The 15,088-nt window shown below is 43.0% G+C and overlaps 1 protein-coding gene across 2 annotated transcripts in view; it reads left to right on the forward strand.

The window, feature by feature from the left end:
- sik3 (SIK family kinase 3) overlaps positions 1-14,014 on the forward strand; it is a 34,008-nt gene extending 19,994 nt beyond the window's left edge. For both annotated transcript variants that reach the window (XM_034096692.2, XM_034096693.2), the window contains 11 exons: positions 3,103-3,244; positions 6,354-6,473; positions 7,271-7,329; positions 7,619-7,728; positions 8,486-8,655; positions 8,777-8,901; positions 9,699-10,438; positions 11,185-11,339; positions 12,625-12,754; positions 12,839-12,965; positions 13,657-14,014. In XM_034096692.2, coding sequence (XP_033952583.1) covers positions 3,103-3,244; positions 6,354-6,473; positions 7,271-7,329; positions 7,619-7,728; positions 8,486-8,655; positions 8,777-8,901; positions 9,699-10,438; positions 11,185-11,339; positions 12,625-12,754; positions 12,839-12,960 — 1,873 coding nt within the window. In that variant the 3' untranslated portion in view covers positions 12,961-12,965; positions 13,657-14,014. The remainder of the gene's footprint in view (positions 1-3,102; positions 3,245-6,353; positions 6,474-7,270; positions 7,330-7,618; positions 7,729-8,485; positions 8,656-8,776; positions 8,902-9,698; positions 10,439-11,184; positions 11,340-12,624; positions 12,755-12,838; positions 12,966-13,656) is intronic.
- The last annotated feature ends 1,074 nt before the right edge of the window (positions 14,015-15,088 follow it).

Genomic DNA, 15,088 nt, shown 5'->3' on the forward strand with positions numbered 1-15,088 from the left:
AACGAAATATTTCAGAAATTAATTTGAAACGTTATCAAATTAGGCTTCATCAAAGCAGCAACACACTCATTTAAACCAGACAGGTCACAACATTAAACATGAGACAAAGGAAATTCAGCACAGAGAACTGTCAATGCAAGGAAGCTGCATTGTCCATGGACCTGAACAACAAATTATAAATGTAACATTTCAGCAGAGATGGGGTCGTTACTAAAAAAAAGTAATATATTACATATTACATATTACTTTAAAAAAGTAAAAAAAGTAATATATTACACTACTTCGTTACTCTCTACATAAAGTAACTCGTTACTTTACTCGCAGGGCCGGCCCGCCCCTCCCTGCAAGCAGATCACGCAGACTGCTAAAGTTTCAAATGTTCTCTTTAGTTCAGTTTCCATTGTCGCATAAGACTGATCCAGATCCTGAATGTTTTCCTATCTGACCATGGCTGTTCTCTGTCTCCTGCTATCTGTATATTTTGCGCAGTCTATCTCTGCTCACTCTGTTGCGTCGGCGTGTTCTCCTGCGTGTTAGCCATGTGTTGCACTGGAACCAGACACCGCAAAGACTTCAGCCGAGCACGTACGAACTGCGCATGCGTGAGTGGCAATAACTCTCCTTACCAGCAGGTGGCGGTAGTGTGTATTCGTCATTCAAAACAGGCAACAACCGGAAGACAGAGAAGAAGAACAGACTGTGATATAAACAAACAACAAATAGCGTGTGCGGTAGCTCCACCTTAGCATGTGTTCTTTGCAGGTGCTTGTTGAGGTTTGACGTGGTGTTTACAGCAGTGGATAACAGCTTCTGGCCTGGACACAGTTTGCACCTCACCGTCACATTCCTGTCTATTCTTCGGATGAACTCAAAATAATGGGCATACCTCCACCCCTCGAGAGTTATCGCTGACTCAGCCATGTGTATGCAGCACTGCACGTGGAGATGTGGACGCGCAAGTCGCGCAGATTACGTACATATAAACCTACAAAGTACTGATATAGTAAATTAATTTATTTTTATTTTTGTGTAGTTGTATATTGCAATAATAAGGTATGGTTGTCACAAAATCCCACGGCACACCCGGACTTGCCTCACGGCACACCAGTGTGCCGCGGCACACCGTTTGGGAACCACTGCTCTATGCTATGCAATGAAAAGTAGATTATGTCCTCATCTTGCCACTAGTGACAGATGTTCCTCTGTGTAGTGCTTAGTAAAGAGCTCTTAAGTAGAAACATAACTCTCAAGAAGCTTTCCTTTAACGTCCTAAATTCTCAGTGTTGCAGACAGAGTTCCCGTTAGAATATCTTTTTGTCGGTCAAAATGTTCGTTAAAGTTTAAATCTTCGGACAAAATGAGAAAAGTGCCGTTCAAAGGTCTTCTTTGTTATTTATTGAGCTTTCAAACAAATTGATATAATTCGATATTAAACAAACTAATTATAGTAGATTAACTATTCAAAAGTGTACAGTAATTTACAATAACACGGGCGTAATAAACGGAGCGCTCTCTCCCTCTCCTGACAGCCCGTCAGTATCATGCAGCTCGCGGTTCAGTAATGAGTGACCCGACAGTAAAACTAAACATATCTAACTAGTTTAGGTAGTTTGAGAGGTAATTAAAATAGCTACGTGTGATATTCTAACCTGGTGTGTGTTTTGTTCCGCTCACCGCTGCAGGTCATTATGCAGAGCTGCGTGTCGACTCGTCAGCAGCAGCTGATCTCTCTCTCCAGTCAGATTAGACTTCACTCGCGTTTATGTCCATATCGATCAGATCCAGCTAGTTTTAGCTAATGATAGGACTACCTCCTTATTAAAAGACACCTACACATTAAGCGTCGCTATGCAACCGGGTGAGGCCGCAAAGTATAGCGCAGCATTGTGCATTTGTTTACATGCCCACCGGAACCCCGAGGCATTACCAACAGATCAACGCACAATCAACCCATACAGGACATCTCTTTCTCCACATTAACGGAGCGTCCACACTACAGCTTCAAAAAAAGCTTGGAGCTGGGCGTGTCTGGAGCTTGGGGATTTTATTCAAGCAACGCGACCAACAACCAATCACATGAATCTCCCGCCCCCGACATACAAAGCAAAACCCCCCGGGGATTTTATGGGAGCAATATATATAATATAAACTCCCCAAACAGGCGAAAACCTACCAGTTTCACCTACTGTCTCTGCCACCTCCCTCCATGCCTGGTTCCTACGGTTTGTATCCCGGTAGGTGAAGAGGGTCTGGTCATACAAAACCGGGTGATTTGCTACAGCGATAATTAGTTTCTCCTCCAACTTTTTTTGAAATATAGAAATGAACGGCGGGATATCTCTCCCAGTTTAGACGCGGTTTGATTGGCTACGGCTTGAGCTGTCAGATTTTCCGAAACGGGATTTGATTGGCTGGCGCTGGCTACTCCGGCGTCTCCGGAGACGGACCGCTATGCTACCCACAATTCAGTTCGGCGAAAAAGCGAGGCAACGTGACGTCACCCCATTCAAAGTGAATGGGCAGATTGAAGCTGTCGACGCTGTAGTGTGGACGGGCCGTAAGTGTTAGACATTACAATTGACTATTCTTATCTGTCACATAAGTGGCGCATCTGATGCGGTATTGCGCTAAGGGGAAATTATTTTGAGCGGACATTTTGACTTGAGAGATTTGGATTTGCCGGTCTTCAGCATATTTTACCGGTCATAGTCCGATAATTACCGGCTAACGGGAACTCTGGTTGTAGATGAACTTCAGTAAACAACGTGTCAGCTCAAAGGTGTAAATATGAGACATTTTGAAGTTACAACTTTGCTCCATAACCTGGAGTCTTCTTCCCTGTCATGATCCTGGCAGGATGGATGAAATAATTGAAAGGATGTAGCTGGATTTGTTTGACATATCAATTTTTCTACACTCAATAAATCACAGGCTGACGCATGCACTTGTAATATTTTGTGCAGACATGAAGAGCTCAAGTTTCTTATCTGTGTGTTTCTGTGTCTGTACGCTTGAATGTGTGTGTCAATGTGTCATCTGTCATGTGGGTGTTTGTTTTTGTGTGGACGTGTTTGTGTCTTCCCCATGTGGATTCCTCCTCAGATCGAGCTATAAGGACTGTAACACCCTTCATCTCCCCATGGAGCGCTTCTCCCCCGTCAGGCGCTTTTCTGACGGCGCAGCCACCATCCAAGCCTTCAAGGCTCATCTAGAGAACAGCAGCATCATTAAGCAACTCAAACAGGTACACCACCCTACTCCAAGAGAACATATTATGCTCATAATTGTATTTTATGCCTCTACGATATGTGATATGTTTACATGCTTTAATGTTCATAAAGGTATTTGTTTTCTCATACCGCCTGTTCTGCAGCTAATAGAAGTGTGAGTGTTACATATGGATGTCACGATGTTACGGAAGTAAACAAAGGAAAGGGAATACCCCAAACCGCATAATAGGGACACTTTAATATCCAAAAGTATCATCTACTTCTCTTGTCGAAGTGTGTAGGGGAAAATAGGAAAACATTTCTGCGGAAAGGTCCATAGTTAATGATCAATACTGTAAAAAAATGATTTCACATGGTGCCGAAGTTTCAAAAGTTCCCCTCTGGTTTTGTTGTCTGCCATTTCAGAGACTCACAAAGGGAGGGGTAATACATGCTTGCAAACAATGACGAAAACAAATGTGGCCCTAAAGACAAAAAAGTGCCGAAATAGTGATACCAGGCAACTATTCTGATGCCATGGGTTTCTTGGGGTTACAAACCGAAGGTCCCTGGTATTGCAGATCTGCTTTTTGAGCCGAGTTCAGTAAATCAGCAGTTTGTGCAAGAACAGTAATGAACTAGATGCGCCCCCCCCCCCTATAGGCTGACTGTTGCTACCTAATGATCCTTTTCTGGGCTCAGCTACCATTTCAGTGTAAAGAAGAAAGCTACAGTAAGGAGATCATGATTTTGAAATAGTCTTTTACGTTTGAACTTGTTTTCCTTTTTTAAGTTTTGAATACCTAATTTCTACTAAACAAAGGACATAAAGTATTATCCCAAGTAAGCTCAGTGCCATCAGTCATATCTGACTCAAGGGAAGCTTTTCATTCTCTCTTGACTCTCAAACTCGTCCTCGCTCCTCCCAGCCAGGATCTGAGAGAGACGCGAGGTCGGAGGCGGCTAAAGGAGAAATACTTGGTTGTTGACGTCACTTACTTATTACTTGCCGCTTAGCTGATTGTGGTACGAATGATCACATTAGCGGTTTTAATTAGGCCAAGGCAGCTTTTAAGTCTCCACTAATCTACCTACTGTAGGTCAGCAGGCCAGTTTACCATGACCTTGTTAAGAGCATTAACAGTACTTTTAAATGCAATTTGATATCCCCTTATCATCAACATCATCTTTCAATTGACCAAAAAGCCAAATTAATTTTTACTTTATTGTAAATGAAAACAAACAGATACCAAACTGCTGTTTTGTGGGATGCCATAAAACATGGCAATTCATGTATTTGACCTATTCTTCTTATAGTTGAGTGGGAATGAGTTCCAGGTCAAAGGAGGAAAGAGGACGCAGGGAAGCTTCTGTTGGCTTAATGAGAAGGATCCCATGTGCATTTCCTGGAGGTCAGATGAAGTCTTTAGGATTGTCTAATGTTTAAGCAAGAGGGATAAAGTCTTTCTTATCCTTTTGAGTGGCTTGATAAGGGTACATTAAGATTAGACCAGGGGTTAACAAAAGTGCAAACGGTCCAGGCGACAAATGAGTCGCTCAGTGAAACTGGCAGAGCATGGAGGTAGCTCTGAGTAGTTTTGACAAGCTAACAGGGTAGGGTAGCAACTCAAGATTATTCACATCATAAATAAACTAATTTCAGAAAAACAATAAACAAAATGTCCAAGCCAGTTCCTCAAAGATCAATAATGTTTTTAAATGTTCAGTTTCTTCATTCCCAAACCCAAAAATATTCAGTTTAATGGGATTGTTAGGAACCACTGAAATAAACTGGTGGTTCATCTCATGGGGTTTATCCTGATGGATAAACAAGAAATAATATATAAAACAATACAAAATCAGACAACAACCTACATTTGAGAGACTAACATTTTGTTCGGCCATTTTTATATGGATATGTATATTTATTTATTTTAATTGATCAGTTGACTAATCAGTTCTACAACAAGGTCACAAATGGCATATTTCTACTCTGTCACACATTTCAATACACTAACTGTACAGTAACGGGTGCCATTCAATAAATAAATAAATAAAAATACATTTAATCAGCACTTGAAATGCCTAGTAAAAAGATGGTGTTGAAACACTACCACTTAAATGTTACTTTCACAAAGGGTCAAATGTCTGGAGTTCCAGAAAAGGCAAAAGTGTTGACAGATGATGATGACAGGGATAAAACTCTGACACAATTAGACTTGCTGTAATCCAGACGCATACAGTGTTACCTAGGTAATGCTAACCTCGAGCTACCTCTCGAGACATCACATCATCCGCAGTGACACTTCAATGGGATTACCTCACCCGGTAGGAGGTTGGGGCGGGAGGATAATCATCATGTTTTCAGTGGGCGCTTAATTGTAGGCGTGCTCGCGCATGTTGGGATTATGTGATTTCTCTTACGTGTTAAGAGAGATAATACGGAGAGGTTAACTCACACATGACCTGCTATAGACGCGGGTAAAGGGATTTGTTGACTGGACATCAACAAGTGCAGGGCCTAGTATACAACTTCAGACTACATCAAACGTGTTGCAGCAGGACTGTTGTTTTCACGAGTTTGGACTTTTTGCAATACAGTTACTTTTATTATTGTTATTTACAAAATATATAACAAGTATCATCAAACAATAATTCGCTTTATTGTAGAAGTTGACCGTGTTGTTCCAGCCTTTCGACTTTCTTTAATATTAAAGTCAGCCAGATGACACCCTTTTTTAAACTCCCACTAAGACATTTAAAGTGGTTTAAAATGCATTTCCTTCGAGCGCTAAACACCATTAACTGATTTTAAATATTCATATTCAATATTTGCAAAGAAGCTGTTCTGTATTTGTACGGTATTTCTTAAAGATTTCTTACAAATATGTTAAGAATTTGTGAACGAAGGTTACATAGATATTACACATTTTGTATTTCTGCCAGACAAGTTAAATATGAATACAATTGTTTTTGTCAAACAACTATCTCTGGTGATCTGACAAATAGTTAATTGCAGCCATTGATGGATCATTTTCTTAAAGTTTTGGCGTCTGTACATCCAACACTTTACCCTCTGTTGGGGTTACTTCCCCTTTGGCACATGAATGCACTATATGGGAATCCTGTCTTTGTTTCCAATAGGAGTGTGAACAGCTGCAGAAAATGTATGCTGCTCAGCAGGATGAGCGACTCCTGGAGCACACCCAGCAACAGCATATCCTCTACCAGCACGAGCAACAAATCCTCCACCAGCAAATCCAGGTGTGAGACGCTGACGAGTCATACAGACGTCACTCCAGGCCGAAACCCAGCTCTGTGCATGGTGCTTTCCAGAAGCATTCTGATGTTTGCAATCGGTTATAATCTGTCACGCAGGAGTATTGGACTCTTTGGAGGGTACCTTAAGAGGGGCATAACATGAGGAAAGGATACTCGTTATTTTCAAGCAATGCTACAATAGACAACAGATTGGTCGTGATATGATCTGCTCTTGTGACGGGAAATTGAGATATTAGTTGTTTGTGTACTGACAGAGCAGAACTGGCTTGGGTTAAAATGAACAGGCCAACAGGGTAGGGGTGCAGCTTAAAACCATTTTTATTAGAACTAAATCTGCAATTTATTTTCTACATTAATTGTTTATAAAATGTCAGAAAACATCTCATATTGAAGATTTCAGTCAAACTGAATAGGGCTGTACTGAGTTTAAAAGCCTTTAAGCTTGGTTCATAATGTTGACGTTCAAATTCAGTAGCAGATAATAGATGAGGCTCCACTAACATTGTTAATATAAAACTACCTGTAGAATAAGTGTGTTCAGACTTACAAACATTCACTGCAGCTAAAACACAGTTTGCTCTCCCGCTTGCTGCCCTTACGAAGGGAGGTACAGCAGCAATCTAACGGCACCAAAACATTTATATCACCACCATAACAAAACAAAACTCTCTTTGGGGTAATGAGTTCATCTCACATTTTGATGAAACTTTAATAGGTTCTTGAAATGTCAAATAATGACGTTTATTTCAGCGCCAAATTAACATTTTTCTCTACTGCAGGGTCTGTCTTTAGGCCATGGAGAGAGCCAGCCCAGTCATCTAACCCACCAGCTCCAGAGGTACACACACACACACACACACACACACACACACACACACACACACACACACACACACACACACACACACACACACACACACACACACACACACACACACACACACACACACACACACACACACACACACACACACACACACACACACACACACACACACATTACTCATCAGCTATTGAGTGGTGAACAATGAACTTGATGCCGTGGTGCAGTGCTATCGACTGAAGTGTTACATCATTGTGGTATCTCTCTCTCTCCTCTCCTCCTCCTCTGTGCTCTCCTCCCTCAGGTTGCGTATCCAGCCCTCCAGCCCTCCGCCAACACATCCCAGCAACCACCTCTTCAGACAGCCCGACCAGAGCCCTCCGCCCGGCTCTGCAGGCATGATGCAAGGGCATGGTTAGTAATACCATTGCAGGAGTGTGATGGAAATGCTTCTAAACAACTGATGTTGTGAGAGATGTATAGATCCATCTTCCTTTGGTCTCGATCTTCTGAAAGATTATAGAAATAGAAGACTGGTTATCAAACTCCCCTTTTGACTGTTTGTTCAGTACTATTTTAGTCTTACAGATGATCTGACTTAACACATTATTTTTTTTGTTTTGAACACTGGGGGTGTAATTCAGGCTCTTAATTTCTCACTGGCCTTGTCATCTGTTAACAAACACTGACAAATGACATGCGGTCATTCCCGACACTGTGTAAAGAATAATGTACTGGAAGGCCTAGTTTATGCTGACGCAATGAATGTGTTGTGACCAAGGGCACCAGGTGAGTAAACACATCAATCAACAAGTGCACAATAAACTGTGATTAATATGTTGATATAACAACTGATTTGATTAACGTAGTCTATCGGAAAAATTACTGAGATAGCCTATCTGTATCGAGCCTAAAAACTAATTAGAAAGCGGTAATATAAATGCAGGTAGCACTCTTCCAAGCAGCGTTTCTTGCTGGAAAAAGACAAAATGATGGGATCTAAATGAAGAAAAATAGGCAAAGGTTCATGAATGAATGTATGTTCGACTTTGAACTTCCTCAGGGTCAATTTTCTGAACTTAATTTTAAACGTTTTATTTAATTTCAAGAAATCAAAGAGTATTTGTACGATGCCACAGATCATGACCCCTCTCCTCTCCTCCTCTCCTAGTATGTCCGTCACAAGTGCAGTACCAGCACGGTTCCCCAGCGATGTACCAGGCCCAGAGTGGCAGCCCGCCCCCCACAGGCATGTCTCGAGTCTCTATACCAACCAATCAACAAGCAGCCTCTGCCCGCCCCACCGTCCCATTGGCACAGGGTGTACCTCAACAACAGCAGGTGACTGCAAAAAGCCCATCGCATTTCCTCTTTGCTGATATTAACATTTTTTTTTTTTAAAGCACAAAGTGAGGGTCTACATGTATCTTTGCTCAATAATGAATATTGACTGTTTCTACAGGTGACCATTCAGGTTCAGGAGGTGGAGCTGGGTGGTGTAGCACAGAGACAGGGCGGCTTTCTGACCACGCCTGGGCACAGAGTCCTCGGGAAGCAGCTTAGCGCAGACAACGCCGAGATGCACAGGTGACCCCGCCCATCCTGTCAGCACGTCCCCCGATGGCGGGCCAAAGCCTCTCAACATTACCAATGGACTGTTTCTGTGTCGTCTTCTTCCGTTTTTGGTTTTGTTTTGTCTTTTGTTTCATTTCTCTCTATGACTTCACCACTCTTAGGACACCTCCATGCTATTTGTTGTCTTTTATGTTCATCATTATGTGTTTCTCACTGTTTCTGTTTTATATTTTTCCTTTATCCTCTCTCTTTCTACAAATTGTATTTGGACATTTCAGCCAATAATACTGTTGCCCATACCAGATGTTCTATGTGAGAGATTCCAGACTTTATTTGTTACCAGTATTCAAATCATGTATGTAAATCCCCCAATCCTCTTTGCTGAGATGACATCCTCAACAAATTCTCCACCTAAGTGTAGCTAGGTGAGTTTTCAGGTGTCAGTCTTTTTTAAGTATATGTAGCAGTCTCAACAGTAGGTATGAGATTAGTCATCCTGTAACCCCTGGCTTTTCAAAAGTCCCCTTAAACCAGGACTGTCTTCACTGAGAGAAAGTGACACAAACTTTAATACCTTGATGAAACTAAATGTGCCCTTTTCTTGAAAAAGTTTTTAGAACTCTCAGCGAATACTTTCACCTGAAATTGAGCTCAAGTGTTTGCTAGGCTATCAGTGTGCCATGCTTTAATGAAGACTTCCTGTTGATTAGTGAAAGATAAAAGCCAATAAATAAATTCCTACTTGCACTTTATGAAGAGGGTTGTTGATGTTTCAGCTAGCTAATTGTCCTCTGCCTTTTCCTCTACAGTCGCAGCCTTGGCCGCTTCACATCGGCCTATGACCAGGCGCAGTTTAACCCCCACCTCTTCTCTGGCGATGCCATGTCCCGGGGGGCCGCCTACGGCCACTACCTGCAGGGCACCTCCCTCACAGTCCCCGGCCTGGAGGATTTTGGGGGCGGCGGTTACGGCCCCCCCTCGACACTCCAGCAGGCCCTGCTCTCCCCGACTCCTTTGGACTACCGCCCCCCCCAACAGCACATCACTCCCACCCTGCAGGGCCTTCTGTCCCCCCGCCACTCTCTAACAGGCCACTGCGATCCCAGGCTGCCCCCCCAGGACATGGCTGCCCTGCTGAAGAGGCACAACCCCCGGCCGTGCCAAGCGGCCCCCAGCCCACCCAGCGGGTCACCTCAAGAGTACGGCGAGATGCTGCTTCTCCGCCAGCTAAGCCAGGGTGAGACCTTGGAGCCGCAGGCACCGCAGGGGGCCCCCGGGGGCCAACACTACCACCACCTGCTCCAGATTCGACCCCCAGAGGGGCAGCCGCAGCAGCACCCGGCCCAGGCACCCTGCCCCAACTTACCCCACTCCGAGAGCATGGAGGAGGACGAGGTGCCGGCGAGCTACCACCACCCACACGAGGGCTTGCTGGCCAAGGCAGGAGACGGTCATGAGCTCCTGGGGCCACCCCAAGGAGGCACCCCCCCCTACACCTCCCCTACACACAGCCAGGGTGGATACATAAGGAACGCTCCAGCAACTAGAGGTAAGACATGTTTTTGGTATTTTGAATTTGTCAAATGTGGAAAAATAACCATTCAAGTGTCTTTATCATATTTATTTGTTTGCAAGAAAGTTCAGTCAGTCATACAGAGAGCATACTGTCTGCTGAGTAGAAGACAGAATAGAGTTCACGTTGGATATTTAAACACAGGGAGGAGAAAAGGGGGAGTCAAGCTTGACGATAAAGAACGGAGCATTCTGGAAATTAGGGAGACAGTATCGGGAAGTTCTCAGTTCAACAGAAGATGAAGGTCCGACTGGTGGTGCACATAGATTGTAACTAACAACATTGCATAACATCTTCTTAATAAGGACTTTTAACGAGTCTAGCAAAGACGTGAAAGCCAGTTAATAGAGATAAACATTAGAAAGTAAGAATCACACAATGGTATTATCAGAGTAAGTAGGTGAGCAAAAATACTTTTCTGTTCTAAACACGAAATAGTCCAGTGTTTGTCCTTTAAAGCGGCAGCAATGACTTTTCATTCGTTACGTGGACCAGCAGAAAAGTAACTGATAATGAATGAATCCTCAGTTGTTTTTCATGCCAAAATGGTCAGCCTCTCAAATATAGAGATGTTCTATTTTATATTATATAAAACTAAATATATTTGGGCTCTGCAGTGATAAATCAAGAAACTAGGTGTCAAAACAACCACTTGGAGTCTACACTGAATAACCTAATAAAAATCATTACATGGTATAATCAGTGTCTTTCTCTTTTCTCAGAATCTGAACATGTGGAGTGCAGGCCCCAGGGGCAGGCCATGGAGGTGCCTGACCATAATGGTGTTGGTTATTCGCGGGCTCCCCAGCCTGACACCTACAGGTCCCGTGGACAGCTGCAGCGCCACCACACCATCCAGACCTGTGATGATGCCTATGTGAGTGAAACGGCTGCAATAAAATGTCTAAAATTGTCTAGACCTACGTTACATTTGTTATAGGTTATACTTTTTACATTTTTGAGTTGTGTTCTTACATTATCACAAAGGTTTCATACAGTTTTACATCCAACAGAAATGTTTATTTTTCATCAAGGTAGCTTTCTGTTTCATGTGGTCGCCTGTAATGTTGTGGAATCACCTTCCAGAAACATCATACGTCATAAATCGCTTTTTTATCTCGTTTCAAGCCACAATTTTATAATATACTTTTTGAATCTTCTGTATTTTTAACCATAGAAGAAAAGGCTGATGGCAACAGTGGTGAGGAAAGCAAATTCTACGATCCCGTGCTATTTCAAAATTGTCTTTTGTACTTGATTGACAGATTACTTGTGGTCGGAAAATGACATATTGGTTATGTCAATGTACTACATGTGATAATATGCTAGATTTTTTTTTTTTTAAATGTTGAAGTTAAACGCATCAATCTGGTGCACTTTGAGAGCAACATTAGGAGATCTATGGATACATCTCTCAACACTCAGAAACAGAACTGTAAGCAGATTTTATTTTTCTTTATGGATATTTTGCAAATCACTCCTTTTAAACTGTATTCTTGTTTATTAATAACAACTTTTTTTTACTGTCACATAGCATTTTATACCCGTTTACTTTATTTTCTTATTTTTTTTACAACTATAATGATCATATAAAGATGTGCTTCTACCTCACTGGTTGTAGAAAAAGCTTCTTATATTCGTTAGCATAGCTAGCTAACCAGATGCTAATAACAACAAAGTTATTGACAGTATGACAGATGAACAGATCGCCACTGGGCTTTCAACTAAAGACACAGACACGCAAAAACTGCGGCATGTGTACGGTTCTTTATGGGTACTGCAATTTCTGAAGTGCCGGAGCCTCCTTCCGGTGCTCTCCGTCAGAACTACACCCGTCAGACATATACCACGTGATGACACGTTAGGCTCGTGTTGTGTTCAAAGACCCTGACCTTGGCCAGGAAAAACAGGCACTCGCTTGTTAAATTATTTTGCGGTCTAGATTTCTTTAATTTCTTTATTTTTTGCGTGTGTTTATAAATTACCTCGAGGGCCGTATCAAATGGTCTCGCGGTCCGTATACGGCCCGGAGGTTCCCCACCCCTGCTATAAACATACCTAATCCTTCAACAAAGGTTCCATGTCATCCTATCTGCCAGAAGCTGCTTGTTAAGTATTGGTAACATTTAATTTAATTTACCTGTTTTTCACTGTCTGTCCAGGATCAGGTGGAGCCTATGTCAGGGATGAGCCTGTTGGCCGGTAAGGCGCTAAGCTCCGCTCGCATGTCGGACATCCTTAGCCAGACGTCTCTGACAGGAAGCCAGCAACTGCGCCAGCGGGAAGAGTCGGGTCAGTAGGAGACATGCTTTCCTCCACCTCAAAATACAGCCTGTACACTCCTTATTTGTAAAATATGTGTTTCTTCTCATGCAGAGTGTAATGTGGAAGAGGAGCTCCTTGCGGCAGCCTGCTACCCCTCCTCCTGCACCAGTGACATGCTCCTCAGCTACAAGCCCCCCGACCTGCAGTACAGCATGGAGCAGGCTGGGGTCTAGCACAGGTATACACACACATACGCGCACACACACACACGCACACATACACACACACACACACACACACACACACACACACACACACACACACACACACACACACACACACATACACACACATACAGGCTACAAACAGTCCCGTATAAATAGCTTTTTATTTTTTATTACATTTTTCACGTCACTTTGTGGCTGTTTCACTGCATTCATACTTAGTGAGCAGAATAACAGTGTTTCGTACAGGTTCCTTTCCTTTACTACTTGACACTATCAATTATTTGTAACCACACAGTTAATGGTTTTGACGTTTCCTTTTTTTGATCTGTGAAAAGTATTAATTATAGTAGTTTTAATGTTATATTTTAAAACACTGAATCCCAGCAAAAACAGAAACTCGTCATTTTCATTTGTGAAGACATTTACTGGCCAGCTTTGGAAATGCAGAGACGGGTCATAATACTAAGTTCAAAGTCCTTAGTGGCCTTTAGTGTTTCACCCTGCTCTCACGTATCAAACATTTTAAATTCATACCACTACTGATACAATGTGAAAATCAGATATGATGTGGTCATTAGTAAACTGTGAGTAGATATATTATTTGCCACACAGGGGCTGAAAAGCTTGAAAATGCTTGAAAATGACCTTCATTTGACTTTGGAAAAGCTGATGGTCTGTTCTTATGTCCCTCTCTTTCTCTAGGAAGGGGTGCATCCTGTGTACAGCGGTCCATATCAGCCATCCTGAGTTGTGTTGACTTGAGTTGAGCAGCATCACGCCAAACCACCGTTCTCTGCCCAAACAGGGGTGCTCTACGTCCATCAGTCTGTCTCCATCAGTCCTCGGGAGGGCAGTCCACGCAAGACAGGGGGAGTGTGGGTGGGTGTAGACATTAGTGGGGGTGAGGGTCACAGGTGGGGCCAGGGATTAGTCGGTCAAAGTGCCAGCATTTTCTGCACAGACATCCAGCATCCATTGTCGCAGGTTGTCTCCTCTTTTCACATCCCATCATGGGCAGATCGGGGTTCCACTCCTCCCTATTTCAACTCACCCCCCCCCCCCCCCCCTCACCTCCTCCCCCTTACAGACCTTCACCACCACCACAACCACCCTCATCCACCTGCCGCCAGGACCTAATCCTCCCCTTTCACCCTTTATCTTCTATTTACTGTTGGCATACTTCATTATGTGCCTCATTGGCCAACGCATTGATACAGTTATAGTTTAAAGAGTCAAACTACACAAAGAACCATACACACTGCTGCCACAAACCCAAAGTATTCACATAGTGTGAGTGTATGTGTGAGTGTGTGTGTGTGTGTGTGTGTGTGTGTGTGTGAGTGTGTGCATGACTGAGAAGAAGATGTAAGTGGAGGGGAAAGGTGAGGTTCAGTCTGCTCCCCCCCCCCCCCCCCCACCTCCTGCTGTCCCGCAGCAGATCATTCCTGAGCAGGCTGAAGTCTCAGCGGCGGTGGCAGGGATGACGACCCCCCCCCCCCCCCCCCTTTTCGGCTTTAGGTCGGGCTCTCTCCAAAGACTGAGCTCGGTGACATCGCACAGGACAAACCAGCGCGCTCATTGTTTTTTTCCTTTATTGTTCTGGCATTCATTTTTTTCTTATTTTCCTTTAAACTTCATTTCTATGGCTAATGTCCACGTAGGCATAATGGTCACTATTGTTACTCTTATTGTTATTACTGTTTTCTGTAAAAGAGGTTTTTATCATAATGAATATTATTATTATTATTAAAGGAAAACAGTTCTGTGTTGTAAGGAAGACAGCATTGTTCTTTGATTACTTAAGTAATTCTGCACTTTCGGTTCAAGCTATCCTCTCTCTGTCTGCCCCCCCCCTTCACTCTGTCATGCTGTTTCCCCGCTCTTCAAATCCTCCTGACTTCCCCCACCTTTGGTTGCCCTTTGCTCCATCCTCCTTTCCCATGTCAGTGACAGTGTATTGCATTGTGGGTAGTTTTACCAGACATTTGCTCCTTTCCTTGTACAGTGACGCCATGTATAGAAAGCTATTGCAACTTCTGTATCAAATAATTTTCTTTTTGTTTTTAGATGTCGGGGAGGCTTTTTTTTATATTGGTATTGTTTATCATTTGTATTTTTGGATGTCTTCAAAATG

This window comes from Pseudochaenichthys georgianus, chromosome 13 (genome assembly GCF_902827115.2).
Source record: "Pseudochaenichthys georgianus chromosome 13, fPseGeo1.2, whole genome shotgun sequence".
NCBI lineage: Eukaryota > Metazoa > Chordata > Actinopteri > Perciformes > Channichthyidae > Pseudochaenichthys > Pseudochaenichthys georgianus.